Raw genomic sequence first — 18579 nt, 5'->3', positions numbered from 1 at the left:
TTGGATGTAATAAGCAAAGGCGAGGTTTATTACGGAGACCTATTACAGAGATCTCCGGGCCGACACGTATCCCGCGCAGGAGACAGAGGTGTCGGCCCCGAAACTCAAAAGTCAGAGGATTATATAGAGAAGGCTAGGGGGTTTTGGCATGGTTACATACAATTGGCTCATTCAAACATAGCAGTGAGAACAAAGCAGAAAGAGTACGTGTTAGAAGTCAGGGGCTTATCAGGGTCTGGAGGATGGCTCTGAGTGAGCTGGGGGGAGATGTCTTTCTGCCAGACGTCCCATGAATCAGTCCCATTAACTCAGGCTGGTTCCTGCATTCCTTTTCTTTATGGCTTGTCAGTCCTGCCTGGACAGTGTTTCTTGTGCTCTTTTATCTTTATGGCCTGCTAGTCCTGGCTGCAGGGCTTAGCCCTGGGTCTGTGGCCTTTTGGGGTTTATTCTTTTAATTTTTATATTTCTAAACCTAGAATTTGTATAATTTTCTTTTCATTCCCGTCTTCTCCTACTAAATAATTCTAATCTTAGAATTTTGATATCAAGTCTCGTATTTGGTCTCACCAGTTGTCCTAACTGACTGGTATTGTTGTCTCACAACCATCAACCGCACAGCACCCACTCAATTTTTAACAAAAGCAATTAACCTGTTTGTCACGCAGGAGCCAAAAACTAAAACCAAGAAAATTATTAATAATGGCCCAGCTGTAGCAGAGTGTAGGGTAGTCATCCAGGGAGATCTACTAAACTAGCTCTCGAACCATCTCTGATGTGTTTTCCTGTCTGTCTTTTGTCTAACCTTTTTTTAAAGTTTATTTATGGAGTCTTTAATTACTCCTGAATGGTCTGTATAGAAGCAACATTTTTCTTTCAGTATAGCACACAGACTCCTTCTTTAAGGAATATCAGGTCTGATCTTTTCTTATTTTGAAGGACTACCTCTGAGAGGGAGGTTAGGTATTCTTGGAGGTCAGCTAAAAAGTCTTTAGCATCAGGATTCTATCTGGACACTATCTGAACCTATATACCAAGGTCATGACTGTCTTTCAGAAAGAACTTCTAAACTTATACAGGTTGTGATCCCTGAGGCACAGTCCCAAGAATTGTTAGGAGTACTAACATATGTAATGTTACATCATTTGTAATAGAAATCAAGCCTATCCCCACACCTATCTCGATGGAACCCAGGACAAACATGACTGAATTTCCCTCTAGGTCCCAGCTCTCAGCCCTAACAGCTAGTACACGGCTGGTGAGGGCTGAGAATTGACGGCTGTCAGGGTGGTCAGCAGCACCAGGTACGGTCCTTTCTAGCGAGGCTCCAGTGTCTGGGCTCAGTGTAGCTGCTTCCGACCTGGAACTGATGGGATGTCTCAGGGGTCTCCGGGGCATAGGCTGTTGTCAGCTGTGAGCAGATTTCTTTCTGTATCACCTGTAGGTCTTTTAGCCTGGCACACAAATCATTATTACTATGGCACTATGACATGTTGGTTCAGTAACATCATCTAATACAGTCAGGGGAGCCGAGGCCCCATATAAGATCTCAAAGGGGGTAAGGCTGAATCTGGAAGGGGTATTTCTTGCTCTGAAGAGAGCAAGAGGGAAGGAGTGTCACCCAATCTGTGCCAGTCTCTATGGTCAATTTGTTCAGGGTCTCTTTTAAAATTTTATTTATTTACTCTACCTGTCCTGAACTTTGAGGTCTGTAAATATAATGTAATTTCTAATCGACCTCTAAATACTTGGCCACACCCTGGCTTACCTTGGCAACGAAAGTAGGGCCGTTGTCTGACCAGATTACCTTGGGCATTCCAGACCTGGGGAAGATTCTTCTAGTATCTTCTTGATGATTATAGAGGCCGTCTCTCGTTTGGTGAGGAAAGCTTCTATCTATTCCTGAAAAAGTATCTACAAGCACTAGGAGATACTTGTGATTATATTTTTCTGGTTTTATCTCAGTGAAGTTCACTTCGACTTTTCACTAAACTCTCTAGGTCTCTTTGCCCTGTTTGCTTGTTAAGCATTTACTTATTGACATATCTTATACTTTTTACTGTCTCTCTTGGCTAAAATCTTAAAGTCTATTATATATATTTTAACTATTTGGACAAACTTCTTATCTCTTAAATGAGTCCATTTCTTAATTTGGCAAAGTGAGTCTTTTGTTTGTTCTTTGGGGGGTATAGCTTTCTCTCCAAGTGTGTCATTGTCCTTTTATCTTTTAAACAACTTGGGCCTTTTCTTCTGTTGTACATTCTAAGTGAGGCCATCCCTTAGTCCAATCTCAGTTCCCAGTGGCTGTCTCTTGTAGGCCTGTAACCAGGATAGGCTCCTGTATAACCATTTCTCGAGCCACTTTATCTGTTTTGTTACTGTCCCATGTCACTGAATCTCTTTCCTCCTGATATCCTAAGCAATGAATAGTACTCACAGTTGTTGGCTTCATCAGGGCATCTAAGAGATGGCAAAGACATCTGTGGCGCTGATGTGCTGGGGGGGTTGGGGTTCAGCCATTCTAGATGACATTGTGTTGTCCACCATGGCAGCACCCACTTGTCTCTGACCTTCATTCATGAAGAGAACTGTTCCCGTCTGTGGACAAGGTCCTCGGCTTTCAGCAGGGGTCAATCAGCCAGTTGCAGAGGTCTTTCCTCCACCCATGTGCTTCTGTCAGTGTTTGACACTCGTGCTGTGGTGGCTCCAGGTCCGGATTGGGCAGCAAGGTGACCAGATTGTCCCCAACCGGTGGAGAATCTAGTCCATGGCAGCTGACCAGTGGTCCCATCTTTAGGGACACTCTATCAGCCACTCTATCACAGTTTAAGTCCTGGATTGGGTGATAATTGTTAGTGCCAGGCTGGCAGGAACGGTGTGTTCCAGGCAGAAAAGCACTAAGCCATTCATCTCCCAGCATCAGTTACTGGTGTACTGAGACAGGTCTTAAGCTCCACATACACAGTCTATAGATATGTAACACATGGCCTCATCCAGCCATTTTAGCCCACGCAAGCCAATTTGGAGAGCAATTTTCTCATGAGCAAGGGATAGGGGCAGTCAGGGATGACCATGAGCTAGTGGGTTACCCAGCCCACGCCAATGTCCACTGTTCTTCGGGCAGTCCATAAGTATTGTCTGTTGCCAGTAGGCCCCTGTACCCAAGGTCTTTGGATACTGGCCCACTGGAGCATAGGAGCACAGAGCATTGGGTCCCTGTATCCACAAAACAACTGGGCGGGCTTCCCTTCTATCTCTGTGTATAGCCAGCACCAAGAGGCTCTCCAGTGTCCCCTCTTGTTCTTTTTGGGGCAGTCCCTGACCCAATGTCCTTTTTCTTCGTATTAGGCACACTGATCTTTAGCCAGGAATTCTCTTCTGTTGTCAGGTACTATCTTCCTAGGTTCCCTAACTACTGTGGCCAGTATATGTTCCTCTCTCGTCTTTTATCCCTCTTTAGCTCTCTAACTTCCTCTTCTTAACTTTCTGTCTCTTTTCTTCTCTAGCTTTCTGTTTTTTTTTTTTTTTTTACGGTGTTTTTTTTTTAAACACTTATTTATTTAATGTATATGAATACACTGTAGCTGTCTTCAGACACACCAGAAAAGGGCATCAGATCTCATTACAGATGGTTGTGAGCCACCATGTGGTTGCTGGGATTTGAACTCAGGTCCTCTGGAAGAGCAGTCAGTGCTCTTAACCACTGAGCCATCTCTCCAGCCCGCTTTCTGTTCTTTTTACCTTTTTTTTTAACCTTATTTTCTCTGTAACTTATACTAACTCTCAGCAACTTAACCTTTTAAATTTTTGTAACTTTTTCTTTATATCTTTTCCTTATCTTAGCCAGATTGGTGGGGCACTTTCCAGCCCCTCAGAGACCCACCCTTGGAGCCTGGCGGCAGACCTGGAACACTCCCTACCTTTAGGCGTCTGAAGAGAGCAGGCAGAAGTGAGGGCCTTCCATCCATCTCTGGAACACTTTTTCTGGCCTCTAGTAGGATTCTGTCTTTCCTCGGTGGTAAAGAAGACCTGTAACAGTTACTAACAAGCATCTCAAATGGGATGGTGAGAAAACAAGGGAATCTTGAGAATAGAGGTCCACTGAAGAGGGCAAATAGCATTTAGTCACACAGCTAAGCCAGGAGGCTTTCTTGGACAAAAAGACCTTGTGTCTGTGAAACAGAGAAGTGAGCAGAGGGGCAGTCTATCTGTTACAGGTTGTCTCTCTGGACTTAGATTTTCCCTTAAGGAGTACCTTCCTTTAGTGTCAGCTCAGTGGCTTTATCGCTCAAGAGACCCATCCTCTAAATGGCACTGGGCTTCCAGTAACAACTAATAACAAAAGGATGGAGAGACGTTAGAACCTGGGTGTTAGATTCTAAGCAGCTGACAAAAGAATTGTAACCAGTTCACCTGGGGCTTTCAGGACCTCAGTAGCAGCCCTTTACCAAACTTTCTCAGTGGGCTAAAGGCCCATGGAAAAGAAAACATTAATCCTGACCTTGGCCACAGGCAAAGCCTGAATTTTAAATTCTGACTGGCAAAACAAAACAAAGTTCTTCACAGTTTGTTGTAGATTCTTTGAAACTATTTTAGGGGCTTCTCTGTCCCCCAACCTGGGACATTTCGACCACAGGGGCAGGAACTGGCTGCTGTGGGGATAGGATCAAAGGCATTCTCCATGTTAATGATGACCAGTGAGAAAAGTAATTTAATGCTGGAGACTGGCTCCTCTCTTGGAATAGGGCCAGCAGATAAGGCAGGCTCCTTAAAGAACTTCTCTTAATGAGCACCTTCTTTCTGTGAGCAAGAGTTGAAGGTCTGGTCACTAAAAGCAGAAATTCCTTTCTTGTTCTTGTTTTTCTTAGAGTCCTCCCCCACCTCACTCTCAGCCTTTTTAGATCATTCTTCATGTAGCATTTCTAACACAGCCTGTCCCTTTTTTATAGCCTGTTGACAGCATTTCTGATCTTTTAGGCAGCTACGCACTAAGTGTCATACCGGCTGAAACTCCGCCTTTAAGATTCCTTGCTCCAGGGGCTGGGGACTTAGCTCAGTGGTAGAGCGCTTACCTAGGAAGCGCAAGGCCCTGGGTTCGGTCCCCAGCTCTGAAAAAAAGAACCAAAAAAAAAAAAAAAAAAAAAAAAGATTCCTTGCTCCCAAGCAAAATTTAAATCCTTTTCCAGCTTATCTCAGCTGTCCACCGTGAGATTCCCAGAGATCGTGAACCAAGGTGTAGTAATTCACTAAGAAATCTCTCTATAGTGTTTCTTCTTCTTCTTTTTTTTTTTTTTTTTTTTGGTTCTTTTTTTTTTTTTTCCGGAGCTGGGGACCGAACCCAGGGCCTTGCGCTTCCTAGGTAAGCGCTCTACCACTGAGCTAAATCCCCAGCCCCTATAGTGTTTCTTTTTACCTTAAGCCTTTTCCTTTTAAACAGCTCCTGAAGAGCCAGAAAAATTGGGTGAGACTTGAGAAGTCCCCATGCTCGCTGCAGCAGCTCCGCAGCTAATTTCGCTCCCCCCTACTGTGTGTTGCTAGCACAAGCACAGATAAAGCACTATGTTTTAAAAAATTAACGTTGGCTATCAACCAACACACCACCACTAGAGCGGGGTCCATAAAATTAAGTTTCTTACTCACTATACTTGTTTCATACCGGAGGCCTAATCTGGGGAACTTTTTTATTTACGAGCGGTTTTGTCCTCAAGGTTTTTGTTAATGTCTGTTTACACAACTGTTAACAGCAGCTAGGCTGATCAAGGGGAGTAAAGGGAGGGGCCTCTCTCCTTGGGGAGGAGGCTCAAGAGAGAAAGACAAAACTCCCTGGCAGAAAACAATTTTTCTCAAGCAAATTATTTTTAACTCTTAACTTAAGCACCAAGAGGACCAAGTAAAACTCTATGACGAACAAAGCAAACAGTTTCATGATTTCAAACACAGTCGTCAGTCCAAGATTTTAAACACAGTCGTCAGTCCAAGATTTTAAACACAGTCGTCAGTCTAAATTTCAAAACGAAACAAAAGCCAAAAAGACACTCGACAATACCACAGAAAACAAACCAGACAAACAATATCAAGACAAAGCATCTTATAACCAATTTCCACAGATGCCTGGTACCTTCAGTACCTGGCCCAAACTGCAGCTTAACCTTAGCTGCTTCTGGGATACCAAACACAGAAACAGAATACAGACAACAGACACTAACACGTATTCTACTTCCACTCTCTAAGCACTGACCAGAGTGAGACTCCACGTCCACTCTCTAAGCACTGACCAGAGTGAGACTCCACGTCCACTCTCTAAGCACTGACCAGAGTGAGACTCCACGTCCACTCTCTAAGCACTGACCAGAGTGAGACTCCACGTCCACTCTCTAAGTACTGACCAGAGTGAGACTCCACGTCCACTCTCTAAGTACTGACCAGAGTGAGACTTCACCGGTACCGAGACACACATATACACACAAGGCGGAACCAAAACAGAGACAGACACAGACTGACAAATGCGGCGCCGCTCACACAGAAACACTCAGACAAACATCCAACTCACCTCCAAGGGGTCTTCGGAGTCTGGGGTGGTCGCGCAGATCCCGGACGAGCCCCCATTATGAAAAATCCCACGCAGAGAGACCCTTACTCAAGTCTTGGGAAATCGCGGACCCCAGACACAGAGAGACCATTTTGGATGTAATAAGCAAAGGCGAGGTTTATTACGGAGACCTATTACAGAGATCTCCGGGCCAACACGTATCCCGCACAGGAGACAGAGGTGTCGGCCCCGAAACTCAAAAGTCAGAGGATTATATAGAGAAGGCTAGGGGGTTTTGGCGTGGTTACATACAATTGGCTCATTCAAACATAGCAGTGAGAACAAAGCAGAAAGAGTACGTGTTAGAAGTCAGGGGCTTGGGCTGGAGAGATGGCTCAGCGGTTAAGAGCACCCGACTGCTCTTCCAGAGGTCATGAGTTCAAATCCCAGCAACCACATGGTGGCTCACAACCATCTGTAAAGAGATCTGATGCCCTCTTCTGGTGTATCTGAAGACAGCTACAGTGTACTTATATATAATAAATGAATAAATAAATAAAAAAAACATTTAAAAAAAAAAGAAGTCAGGGGCTTATCAGGGTCTGGAGGATGGCTCTGAGTGAGCTGGGGGGAGATGTCTTTCTGCCAGACGTCCCATGAATCAGTCCCATTAACTCAGGCTGGTTCCTGCATTCCTTTTCTTTATGGCTTGTCAGTCCTGCCTGGACAGTGTTTCTTGTGCTCTTTTATCTTTATGGCCTGCTAGTCCTGGCTGCAGGGCTTAGCCCTGGGTCTGTGGCCTTTTGGGGTTTATTCTTTTAATTTTTATATTTCTAAACCTAGAATTTGTATAATTTTCTTTTCACCAAGAGCCACGAGACGCCTGTTATCTGATGTCTAGCTCAAGCCAGGCCTCTTCCCAGAGCAGCCTGGGACACCCCTCCTGTTGTGCAGCCCAGGACTGGATCAGAACTGGAGGCTTCTGCCCCTACCTCCTAGATCTAGGATGGAAGTCTGTGTATATTTATTTAACTTGAGACAGGGTCTCAGTCTGTAGCCCAGGCTGTCCTGAAACTTACTATGTAGAGCAGGTTGCCTCAAACTCGAGATTCTCCTGCCTCTGCCTCTAGAATGTTGGAAGAAATGGCCACCACCCCTGGGTCACACATGTTGCTGGGAGCACATGTGGGGTCTTAGGCAAAGGAAAGACCAGTCCATTTGGAACCAGCCTGCATGTCTGTCTCTGAATGCCCCTGGAGGAAGGCATATGGTGATATGGTGCAGGCCTCTCATTCAGTGCTTAGGAAGTGGGGGCAGCAGAATCAGGAGTCCAAGGCCGGCCTCAGTTACAGAGCTAAGCGTGAGGTCAGCCTGGGGAAGGAAAAAGAATAACACATCACAAGGAGGGGGTAGGAGGACAGTTGTCCCTCTGAGGTCCCATGATCTGGGCCTGGAATTGTGTAGGGGTGTGTGGCACCTGTGTCTCTGAGTCACCGGGCCAACAGAGGCATGGCTTCCCCTTTCTGATGTGTTCCACAGAACCACCCACTAAGTAGGAGTGAAACCCAGGCGTCTGCCACGTGGGCGCCTGGCACCAGCAGCCCTCATTAAAGACTAGCCTGTATTTTGATGTTCTGCCCATCTATTATGTGTAATTAGTAATTAATTAGCACTAATACGTCCCTTAAGTGCTTCACCATGTATGTCTGGAAGTTTATGGGATCACCCCGTATGTTCTCATTCCGGCCCCTTCTGCAGGGAGAACGGGAGTGATCACCAGACTCCAGTTGCAAGATAGCTGGGGCCCACGGCAGGAAGGAGTGTGGATGGGCGGCAGACATCTGGGCTCCCTTGGCTAGGTCAGGCCTGACGCATTAGGCCTGAAATCCCATCAACCCTCGAGGCTGAGGTTGGAGGCTTGAGAGTTCAAGGCCAGCCTAGGTTGTAGAGGGACTTCAGGGCTAGCCTGGATAGCTTGTGAGACCCTGTGTTAAAACAGAAAGGTAAAAGTCGCGATTTGTGGATGCAACCCCACCACACCCATGGTGTTCTGTCCGGAAGGGAGGCAGAAGGAGCAGGAGTTCAGATCATCCTCAGCTGCATACTGCGCTTGAGGCTAACCTGAGCTACATGAAATCCTGTCTCAAAAGAAAAAGCTTTCAGGAAAGGGTAAATTTGGTGACTCCCAGAACTATGGAGGTGGAGGCAGAACGATGGGGATTTCAAAGTTGTCTTTTGCTAAGCAAAAATGTCAAGCCAGCCGGGGGTACAAGATACCCTTTGTTAGAAAATAAACAAAACCTTTTTTTTTTAAATCAAAGAAATTAAAAACACGAAGAAAGTAAAACAGAAACGAACTGCGACGATAAAAAGCCGGCGTTGTAGCGGGCGGCGTTAGGGCCGCAGGAGTACGGCGGACAGAGGCCACGCCTCCTCTTGCTGATTGGGCGCCAGGCCCAGACGCGCGGCTCCGGTTGGCGAGCGTGGCCGTTGCTCCGAGGCCCCGCCCCGTTGAGGCGGCTCCAGGGAGCGGCAGCTGGGTAGCTTCGCGGGTGGCGCGGGGCCACAGTGCGGTGAGGTACGATCTGCGGCCGCGATGTCGCCTCCGTCGGGCGACGCAGGCCCGGGGCCGCCGCGGTCGCTGTCCCTTGCCGCGCGTCTGAGCTTCGCGGTCGGCCACTTCCTCAACGACCTGTGCGCCGGCATGTGGTTCACCTACCTGCTGCTGTTCCTGCACTCCGTGCGCGGGTACAGCTCGCGCGGCGCGGGACTGCTGCTGCTGCTCGGCCAGGTGGCCGACGGGCTCTGCACGCCGCTCGTGGGCTACGAGGCCGACCGTGCCGCCTGCGTACGCTGCGGACCCCGCAAGGCCTGGCACCTAGCGGGTGAGCCGTCCTCCGCCCCGACTGTCGCCCTGTGTGTCGGTCCTCCCCTATGGCTGTCTCCCTCCCGGCCCCCCCCCCCCCCCGTGTCCGTCTTCCCCTCTGACTGTCATTCTGTGTCCATCCTCCCCTGTGTCCGTCGTGTCCGTCCTCCCCTGTGGCTGTGGCCCTGTGTTCCTTCTCCCCTCTGTCACGCTGTGTCCCATCTCCCCGTTTATGTCACTGTGTCTGTCCTCTCTCTGTCACCCTGTATCCTATCCTCTTCACTGACTGCCATCCGTGGCCCTCTAGCTTTTTAGGATTCTGTCCCCTCTGTTCCTCTGTCTTACAGCTCTGACCCCCCCCCCCCAGCTCCCTTCCTTCCCTGACTATCATCTCGTGTCCTGTGTCCTCCCTCTCTCTGTTCATCCCATGCGCCTGTGACTCCTGTCTGGGGTGGCCCAGCATGGAGTCCTCGTCATTTGGTGTGGACAGTGGAGAGGTTGGCCCTGGGGTTGTAGCCACTCCCTGTGGAATTCCAGCCTGGTTCCTGGAGGCTCCGGCCCTTTGCCTCTGGTAGTGACTGCAGAGTCAGCCCTGCCCCTTGATGACATTTTTTTCAAGACCGCAGTGACCAGCCCAGCTGCAGCTGCCAGCCTTGGAGGCTGGAATTTCTAGTTTCTCAGAATTATTTAAGGTTGTGGACCCCAGGAAGATTCTGGAAAAAGAGAAGGGGTACTAGTAATCTAGTGTGGGCTTCAAGGCACAACCTACATACCTGTCACCATATTCAAAAGCTGAAACAGGGGGATGGCTGCTTTGTGAGAGGCCAGGCTGAGTATCTGGAGAAGACCAGGATGACTCCTAGGCCAATGGTTAACTAGGCCCAGAAACAGCAGGGTGTGGTTTGGTCATGAGGTAGAACACACAGGCCTTACTGCGCCTGCCTGGAGCAGCCCCTGAAGATCTTCCTGGCGCCCCTCCTGAAGGCTGGTTTCATTTCTCAATCCAAAGCATGGTAGGTGGTGAAGTCACCTCCGGGCAGGAAAGGGAAGTTGGAAGCCCAGTGGCCAGGCAGGGGCTCAAAGTCCTTTCTGCAGGGTGTTTTTCTGTGTCTTCATGTGGCCTCAAGTTAAAACTAGTGTGGAAGGGTTGGACACAGTGCTTACAGCATACCCAAAGCCCTGGCTGCCATCCCAGTACCCTGCACTCGGGAGGCTGAGGCAGGAGGATCAGGAGTTAATTGCAAGCCTGGGCTCTGCGGTGCCATGGCCTTCCCCCAGATAGAGTGATAGTGTCCCCCTTCAGCTGCAAAGAGACCGCTGTTGTTAGCCCACCTGGGGACCTAGTGTCCCCAGTCCTGGCCTGGTTGCCTAGGATATAGAAGGAACTCTGGGGTAACCACACCCACCCTTGGAGCCTGTGGTCTGGTGGGCAAAAACAACTCAAAGGAGTCCCTCGGTGTGAGGAGCTCAGGGACTGCGGACACCTCAGGGTGAGAGATTGGTGGGATGGGTGGATGCATCTGGGGCAGCAGTGCAAAGGCTCTGGGGCTGGAGGTCACAGCTGTGCAAAGGCCCCGGGGCAGGACAGGCAGTGAACAGGACAGGTGGTCAGGGCATGATGGGATGCTGGAGGATCTTCCATTGATTGTATATTTTTTCTGAGTACCTGGAGGAGGATTGGGCACCCAGTATGTCCTGGATAGTGGCAGGATCTGCTCTGTCCCCAGGCCCAGGAGCAACCTTGACTCCCTCTAAGCCATCTGGGCTCCGAGTCCTCCCTGCCCAGCTGGGAAAGGAGAACATCGGTCAGAGAGTAGATGTGATGGGGCTGACCCCGAGCTCAAGGCATTGAGGGATCCCGTTCTTGTCCTTTCTGCCTGTCCTAGTTACAGGTCCTTAAGGTGTCAGGATGACACCTGGCCAAGAGTGTCCTTCCCTTTCTCCATCTGAGCAGGGGTGGAGGGGGCTCTGTTGTGTTTGCCTGCCTTGGCTGCCCCTCACCCCTATCCGCCCCTCCTTGCTCTTCCCTACCCTCCTCTCCCCTCCCCACACACCCTCACTCCTCCTCACCCCTCCTCACTCCTCTCCATCCCTCCTCACCCCCACCCCTCCTCACCCCTCCTCACTCCTCTCCAACCCTCCTCACCCCTCCTCACCCCTCCTCGCCCCTCCCCACCTCTCCTCACCCTTCTGTGTTGCTTTTCTACCATCATAGGCACTGTCTGTGTCCTGCTCTCCTTCCCATTCATCTTCAGCCCATGCCTGGGCTGTGGGGAAGCCACACCTGAGTGGGCTGCGCTGCTGTACTATGGGCCCTTCATCGTCATCTTCCAGTTTGGCTGGGCTGCCACGCAGATTGCCCACCTGAGCCTCATCCCAGAGCTGACCACCAGTGACCACGAGAAGGTGGAGCTCACAGCCCTCAGGTACAGCAGGGTTGGGGACAGTGATCTAGCCAGATGTCCCCTAGGAACGGTGTATCTGTCATCTATAGCTGTGTGCTGTGCCAGTGATCCCCACAGAGCTGGTGTCATCTGACCTCCACCCTTCTTTTCCCTCTTTTTTATTTTTGTTTTTTGCTGTTGCCTTTTGTTTTGGGAGTTTTGTTTTGGGGACAGGGTTTCTCTGTACGGTGCTGACTGTCCTTGAACTCACTCTGTAGACCAGATTAGTCCATCTCTACCTCCTGAGTGTTGGGATTAAAGGCGTGTACCATCATCAACCAATCAACCAGCTCATGGTTTTTAAAAATATATGTATTTTGAATCAGTTTCTTACCAATTTGCCCAGGCTATCCTCTAGCCTCAGTCTCCAGAGCATCTAGGACAACAGTGTGCACCGCTGTGCCTGGCCCAAAATGTAGCTACAGGATTTGAGGTGCTTCAGACTTCTCTGAGGCTGGCAGAGTGGTTGTGGTCCTGGGTATACCCTAAAGCCAGCTTCCTAAAGTGACCTGATCATGCTGGGCCTCCAGGGGCAGCCTCCCTTCAAAGGAACTCAGCTGACCAAGTTGTCACGTGACCCATGTGTTCTGGTGCCTGTCTCTCAGCGGAAGACACGGGCAGGGTAGGCTGAGGGTGTGGCTACTACAGCCACCGGTTTGAAACTTTAGGGCATAGTGTACCGGTGTGCTGACAGACAGTATTTATTGAGCACTTGCTGTGTGCCAGACGTAGCCTCTAGTGGACTCTCCAAGTGTTAAGGCCCAGCCCTCACCTGTAGGTATGCCTTCACTGTGGTCGCCAACATCACTGTGTATGGAGCGGCCTGGTTGCTGCTGCATTTGCAGGGCTCTGCGCACGGGGGCCAGAACATCAGTGTGGGTGACCAGCTGGGAGTCCAGGATGTGTCTGTGTTCCGGGTAAGTCAGGGCTGCATGCGAGCCCCGAGTCCTGGAGCCTGGGAGAGCCATTGCTGACCCGCTCTCCTCCCCAGAACCTGGCCCTGCTGGTGGTGGGTGTGGGGGCCGTCTTCTCGCTGCTCTTCCACTTGGGTACCAAGGAGAGCCGCAGGCCCCAGCACCGGGGGATCGAACCCGATGAGCACAGCCCCCTGGTGGCCCCCGTGCCCCAGTCACTGCTGTTGTGGAAACATTGGCTTCAGGAGCCAGCTTTCTATCAGGTATGTTATGGGGCTGAGGAGACCAAGGAAGATACCAGCACCACCTAGGACAGACATTACCAGTGGGTGTCACAGTCACACCCAGAGCAGACATTACTAATCAACCTTCTATGTTTACATGCAGAGCTGACATTAATCTCCAATGGGCCATGCATTATTATTCCACAGTCTATTCCATGCTCAGGGTGGATGTTTCTGGTTTCCATTTCACTACCAGGACAGACATCGCCAACAGCCTTCCATTTCATGTAGGCATAAATCCTCATCACCACTTCCCAACTGGGACACACATTACTCCTTTCCACTTCTCAGCTAGGGCAGACATTACCAATCACAGATCCCCCGCCCCTTCCTGGTGCCCTGGCCTACTGGCCAATCAGACTTAATGAGTCAGTACTATAGAAGCCCTCAGCTTGTTTTTAAATCCCTGACTTGTGGGAGGGAATGCACTGGGTCTCCTACTGAGCCCTGGCTTGTCCCCCTGCTGATCTACCCACAGGTAGGCCTGCTGTACATGACCACAAGGCTTATTGTGAACCTGTCTCAGACCTACATTGCCATGTATCTGACCTATTCTCTCAGCCTGCCCAAGGTGAGTTGTGGATGTGTGTGGAGACAGTGGGAGATGGGTTCCCTGCCGAGATACCCCTCTGGACTGCCATTGCTTCTCCCTCCACAGAAGTTCATTGCCACCATCCCCCTGGTGATGTACTTGAGTGGCTTCTTCTCCTCCTTCCTCATGAAGCCAATCAACAGGCGCATAGGGAGAAACGTGAGTGACAGGTGCTGCTGGGGAGGCAGGCAGGGGTGGGGACACACACACACACACACACACACACACACACACACACACACGGCCAAGGCAGACCAGGGACGAAAGCCCAGAGTCCAGGCTTCTTGGGCCCTCTGGTCGAAGGGCTCAGGAAACCTCCAGACTGTTCCTTCCAATACCTGGTGGGCTGGAGTATTTGGACTGCCTACCCAGATGCAGAATGGGAAATCGATTAGTAATGTCTGGCCTGGCCGTGGAACAAAGGATTAGTAATGTCTGCTCTGGGCAAAGACCAGTAGCGTCTATCTTGGGTGTGGAATAAGACAAGTTTTAATGGAGCCTTTTACTAGGCTGAGGACCAGAGAGGGCGAGTGTCTGGCACAGGGTGCCCAGCAATGTGGCCTTACTCAGGCCTCACCTCCTTCCTCCCTAGATGACCTACTTCACCGGGCTGCTGGTGATCCTGGCCTTTGCAGCTTGGGTGGCCCTGGCAGATAACCTGGGTGTGGCCGTATATGGGGCCGCATTGCTGTTGGGTGCAGGCTGTGCCACCATCCTTGTCACCTCCCTAGCCATGACCGCTGACCTCATTGGCCCCCATACGGTAGGGCTGATGGGAGGCGCCTGGGGGCGTGGTTAGGAGCTTGGGGGCGTGGTTTGGATCCTGTCCTGGGCACTAACCCGGTGTGGTGTGTACCCCCAGCACAGTGGAGCCTTCGTGTATGGTGCTATGAGCTTTTCGGATAAAGTGGCCAATGGGCTGGCAGTCATGGCTGTGCAGAGCCTGCATCCCTGTCCGTGAGTCCCTGTTCCTCATACTTGGGGAGCACACATTCCTTACTTTGGGCAGTTTATCCAACAAACACTGAGTTTCTTTTAAGCTGGGTGCTGAGGGCATTGTCTGCAGGGAATGCAGAACCACTCAAACCCTAATAGTGTGGGCTCCTGAGCCACCCAGCCACCCTTGCTGGCCCAGGACAATGGCAGCTGTGTCCATAACTGCTAATGCAGAAGTGGGGTTGAGCGTGGGGTAGGGGATGGTATAGGAGTCAGACAGGAAGCTGGGAGGCTCCCTGAGAACCTGTGCGGGAACCTCTGTACCATTACAGGGCCTGTGCAAAGGCCCTGGGGCAGGACTGAGGAGTCCATACAGGAGCCAGGGGACCGGGGCAGGGCTGTGGACTGCAGGGTACTATGAGCAAGTGCATGCAGCATGCATGTGTACATATTTGGGGTATGTGTCTAGGGTCCCCTGGAACTTTAGAAGGGAGCCACAGAGGCTGTTTCAGGGGACACTGCAGCAATTTCCAGGAACCAGCAACTGGAACCTTCCCTTCTATGTCCCTCCACTCTCTCTCTGTTCCCTAGCTCTGAGCTGTGTTGCGGAGCCTGCATCGGCTTTTACCACTGGGTGATGACAGCAGTGACGGGAGGCGTGGGTGTGGCCGCAGCCCTGGCTCTCTGCAGCATCCTCATCTGGCCCATTCGCATTCGCACCCGTGGGTCTCCATCAGTGGGACTTGGGTGGAGGCAGGGTGCAACCTGGGACCCGCCCTTGACAACGCCAACCCACTCCTTATTTCAGGGGACCCCAGAGACCGGCCCTGACTTCTGGCTCTCCAGGGTGACATGGTGAAGGACCAAACAGACATCCTGACCTCCGATCCCCCAACCCGCTCGGGGTCAAAGGGCCCAGCATGCAGGTGGGGGGTACCAGCCAAGCTTGCTGAGCCCTAAGAGCCCGTGGGTGCCCGACCCTACTATTGACAAGGATGCACCCGCCCTCGGGGAGGCTGCTGGGGACACATGCTTGGGCTGCACGTGGGAGAGATCGCCCGGCTTACAGGGACACGGACACATGAATCAGTAACACGGCTTTATCAGAGCGTGGGGGTGAAGACCGGGGGTGGCTGGCCAGTGGCCGGGTAGGGACGGTCCAGGCCCCGCTGTTTGAAGTCCTGTGCAGTGAAGCGCGGCCGATGTGGCGGCGACAGGTCCTGCACGTAGTCAGACCGCCGGGGCAGCTCTGCCCCAAACTGGTTCCTGTTGACCACTGCGGATAGGACCAGACTAGCTCTGCGCGTGGGGCAGGCGCCCCTCAATCCTTGTGCGGGCCGAGTCCACCAGGCCATGCCCATCCTGCGCTCCTGCAACTCTACCCACTGCCCGCCTAGTCCTCCTCCTGCTTTTTTTTTTTTTTTTTTTTTTTGACACTAGCTAGCTCAGGCTACCTCCAGGACTGAAATCCCCCTGCCTCTGTCGCTGAGAGTGGAGTGACCCACGTGCAGCACTGACCCTGACCCCCATCCCCCTCAGCTCACCGAACTCCTTGCCACGGATTTGCCTGTCCCTCCACTGCAGACACCCCCAGCGGGTGCCAGGGTTGAGGTACTGCGGAGGTATCGCGGGGTCCCAGAAGGCCGTCTCCCGCAAGTGCTGTGTATAGGCTGTGGGGAGGTGTGGAAGGGGCAGTGTGTGTGTCAGCGTGAGAGCCACGGTTGTGCGCGGCTGGGGGCAGGACACTCACCGGGCGGCAGGTCACGCTGGCGACTCTGGAAGCAGCCGTGCCAGCGAGTGTGGGCCTCGCGGTATGGCATGTCGAGAGCGCGGGGCAGCATGTACCAGGCATCACATGGATTCGAGTTGGTCAAGCCAGTGTACCACATCTGGCCGGCCGCGTCCTGACCCATGGGCGTGAACTTCCAGCGCACAGCTTGCTTGATGGCCTGCGCCCAACGGGGCCCTTCCATGGACAAGTAGTCATTGCTGTGGGAGCATGGGGACTGAACTGGGACGTCCTGCTGGTCCCAGGCAGTTTCCCTGTCTCAAGGGAGTATCTGACCCCTTTGCAAAGGTGCTATAGGGTGAGAGTCACCCCGTTTCTACCCAGCGCCTCCTCTGTGCACTTCCCCACCTGCAGTCTTTATCTCATGTAGCCGAGAATGGCCCTGCTTGAGGCAGTTGTCACTGTTGCCTAGTGTTGACCTCGCAGCAATCCTCCTGCCTCAGCCTTGAGCCACTTATGGATGCTGGAGGAAGGAGGGAGAGGGAGGGACCAAGCCGGGACCAAGCTGGAGTATGACTAGCCTGTAACTCCCCAGAGATAGTGCTCCTGAGTACAGTGTGCATGGGAGGCCATGCAGGCTGCAGTAGTGGCTCTTGCAAAGAAGGGCCCCATGGCTGAGGTGGCTTGTCATTAGCACTACAGAAGGCCAAAATATGATCAGGTCTATGAAATGGAACTTCTCTGCTGGGTGTGGGTGGAAACACTCAGCACACTAAGGCAGGAGGATCTCTGAGTTTAGGAAACTCACAGAACAAGAAAAGTGAAGGGTATTGTGGCACATAGCTGCCACTACAGCACGTGAACAGGAGAATCAAGTTCCTCAGCTAATGTGACTCCTCATCTCCCTGACCACACACAGACACCCAGGAGGGGCTGGGCACACTGCCTCCACCAACCCCTTCCACATGGTCAGGTTAGGGAAGGGGGTCTGGGGTCTGGGTGAGGAGAGGTCCCAGATACAGGGACCCACCGGTACAGATGGTCAGGGAAGTAGAGTTCGAGGGTGCCCGAAGGGACAAAGGGCCGAGTAGCCTCTCGCCTCACGTTTTCCATGTCTGGCCCTGCCTTCCGAGAGGGTCTAGTCACCAAGGCCCAGGGACCACTGTTGACAGGGACAAAGGTATCCCAGCAACAAGGAAGTGGGCAGCCACAGTCCATGACCTCAGCTTACTTCCTGGTGTGGGGCTGAAGCCAATAGGACCAAAGTAGGGCTGGGACCCCGAGTGTCCCTCAGCTTTCTCCCTGTACCACAGCGGGAGCTCATACCCAACCCAACCACTGTAGCCACCAGCCCCATCTGTGTCCTCAAGACATATCCAAGGAAGGGCTCGTGGGTGGCCGGCCATGTGCTCAGCAGAGACCCAGAGGCAAGGACCACAAAGTATGGGTTCCACACAAGTGGACACCCAGAGTCTTCCTTTGGTTGGAATCTTTGGTGACATCACTGGGTGCGGAGCCCAGGGTCATCTGCTTCTGTCAGTGCGTCTGCATCCTGTGTATCTCTTGACAATAAAGGCCAAATTGCAGCCGCCTGTGTGGGCGGGGCCTCTACCATGCCTGGCTCCATGTGGGCTCCTTTCCTCGCAGACATCACCTCCCCTCTGGTCGCTAACATGCTGAGCTTGTTCTGCTCCAGTCAGGCCTCTGGGGTGCCCCAGCCAGTCAGGGTTCTGGCCTTCTTACGGGGGTAGGGGGGTATGGGTGGGAGCCAGAGCCACAGCCCCTCCCTGCTTGGCTCTGTAACAGGCATTGTTCCTGACCCCCTCTCTCCTCTCTGACTCACCTGAGTGCAGGTATGTCCCGCCCAACCCTGACCCACACACCAGGAATGTCAGGAGTCAGAAGGCAGGCTGCACATACACACCCGCTGCATGTGTGCCCAGCAGGACTCCCACTAGCAAGAGGCCACAAGGGCCTGTGGCACTAGCGCATAACTTTAAAGTCCCCAATTGGGCACTTTGTTTTTGGGGACAGGTAGCCTTGAACCTTGAACCACTAGCTTGGGCTTCACTTAAGAATCCACGAGATACCCCTCTGGACCACCATTGCTCCTCCCTCCTTAGTTCATTGCCACCATCCCCCTGGTGATATACTCAAGTGGCTTCTCCTCCTCCCTCATGAAGCCAGGAGAAGCCACCTGAGGCTGTGACTCCCCTAGGCTGCAGGCAGCCAACACCATAATGACCTGTGTCCCAGTGGCTTCTCCAGCCATCAGCAATTTTGGGACA

At 51.9% G+C, this 18579-nt stretch overlaps 2 protein-coding genes and 1 long non-coding RNA gene across 3 annotated transcripts; 1 reads left to right on the top strand and 2 right to left on the bottom strand.

Moving 5' to 3' along the window:
• Positions 1 to 2058: 2058 nt before the first annotated feature.
• On the bottom strand, positions 2059 to 5998 carry LOC148004445 (uncharacterized). Its single transcript, XR_015625054.1, has 4 exons — positions 5411 to 5998; positions 5155 to 5276; positions 3918 to 5028; positions 2059 to 2595 (listed from the first exon to the last, which is right to left on the bottom strand). It is a non-coding gene; the product is annotated as an uncharacterized LOC148004445 (long non-coding RNA).
• Positions 5999 to 9094: 3096 nt separating this feature from the next.
• On the top strand, positions 9095 to 15765 carry Mfsd12 (major facilitator superfamily domain containing 12). Its single transcript, NM_001108730.1, is given in 10 exon segments — positions 9095 to 9411; positions 11608 to 11818; positions 12615 to 12753; positions 12828 to 13013; positions 13513 to 13605; positions 13693 to 13785; positions 14219 to 14389; positions 14489 to 14583; positions 15154 to 15284; positions 15371 to 15765. Coding segments are annotated over 10 exon segments (1431 nt in total). The 5' UTR covers positions 9095 to 9122; the 3' UTR covers positions 15394 to 15765.
• Tektip1 (tektin bundle interacting protein 1) lies at positions 15650 to 17409 on the bottom strand. The gene is made up of 4 exons (NM_001109605.1): positions 17322 to 17409; positions 16313 to 16551; positions 16107 to 16232; positions 15650 to 15838 (listed from the first exon to the last, which is right to left on the bottom strand). Exons 1-4 carry the CDS (start codon positions 17402 to 17404, stop codon positions 15666 to 15668), a joined length of 621 nt encoding a protein of 206 aa, NP_001103075.1. The 5' UTR covers positions 17405 to 17409; the 3' UTR covers positions 15650 to 15665.
• Positions 17410 to 18579: the final 1170 nt, after the last annotated feature.

The sequence above is a fragment of the Rattus norvegicus genome, chromosome 7, assembly GCF_021556685.1.
Source record: "Rattus norvegicus strain SHRSP/BbbUtx chromosome 7, alternate assembly SHRSP_T2T, whole genome shotgun sequence".
NCBI lineage: Eukaryota > Metazoa > Chordata > Mammalia > Rodentia > Muridae > Rattus > Rattus norvegicus.
Note: the sequence above shows the minus strand (reverse complement) of the source record. Positions and strands in the feature narration are given on the sequence as shown.

What these genes read in the sequence shown, in the direction of transcription:
- Tektip1 (NM_001109605.1), bottom strand. Translation starts at nt 17,404, where the DNA reads ATGGAAAACGTGAGGCGAGAGGCTACTCGGCCCTTTGTCCCTTCGGGC. An exon ending in TTCCCTGACCATCTGTACCG is followed by an intron (nt 16,552 to 17,321) that starts GTGGGTCCCTGT and finishes ATGCTCCCACAG; the next exon opens with CAATGACTACTTGTCCATGG. An exon ending in AATCCGTGGCAAGGAGTTCG is followed by an intron (nt 15,839 to 16,106) that starts GTGAGCTGAGGG and finishes TCCTATCCGCAG; the next exon opens with TGGTCAACAGGAACCAGTTT.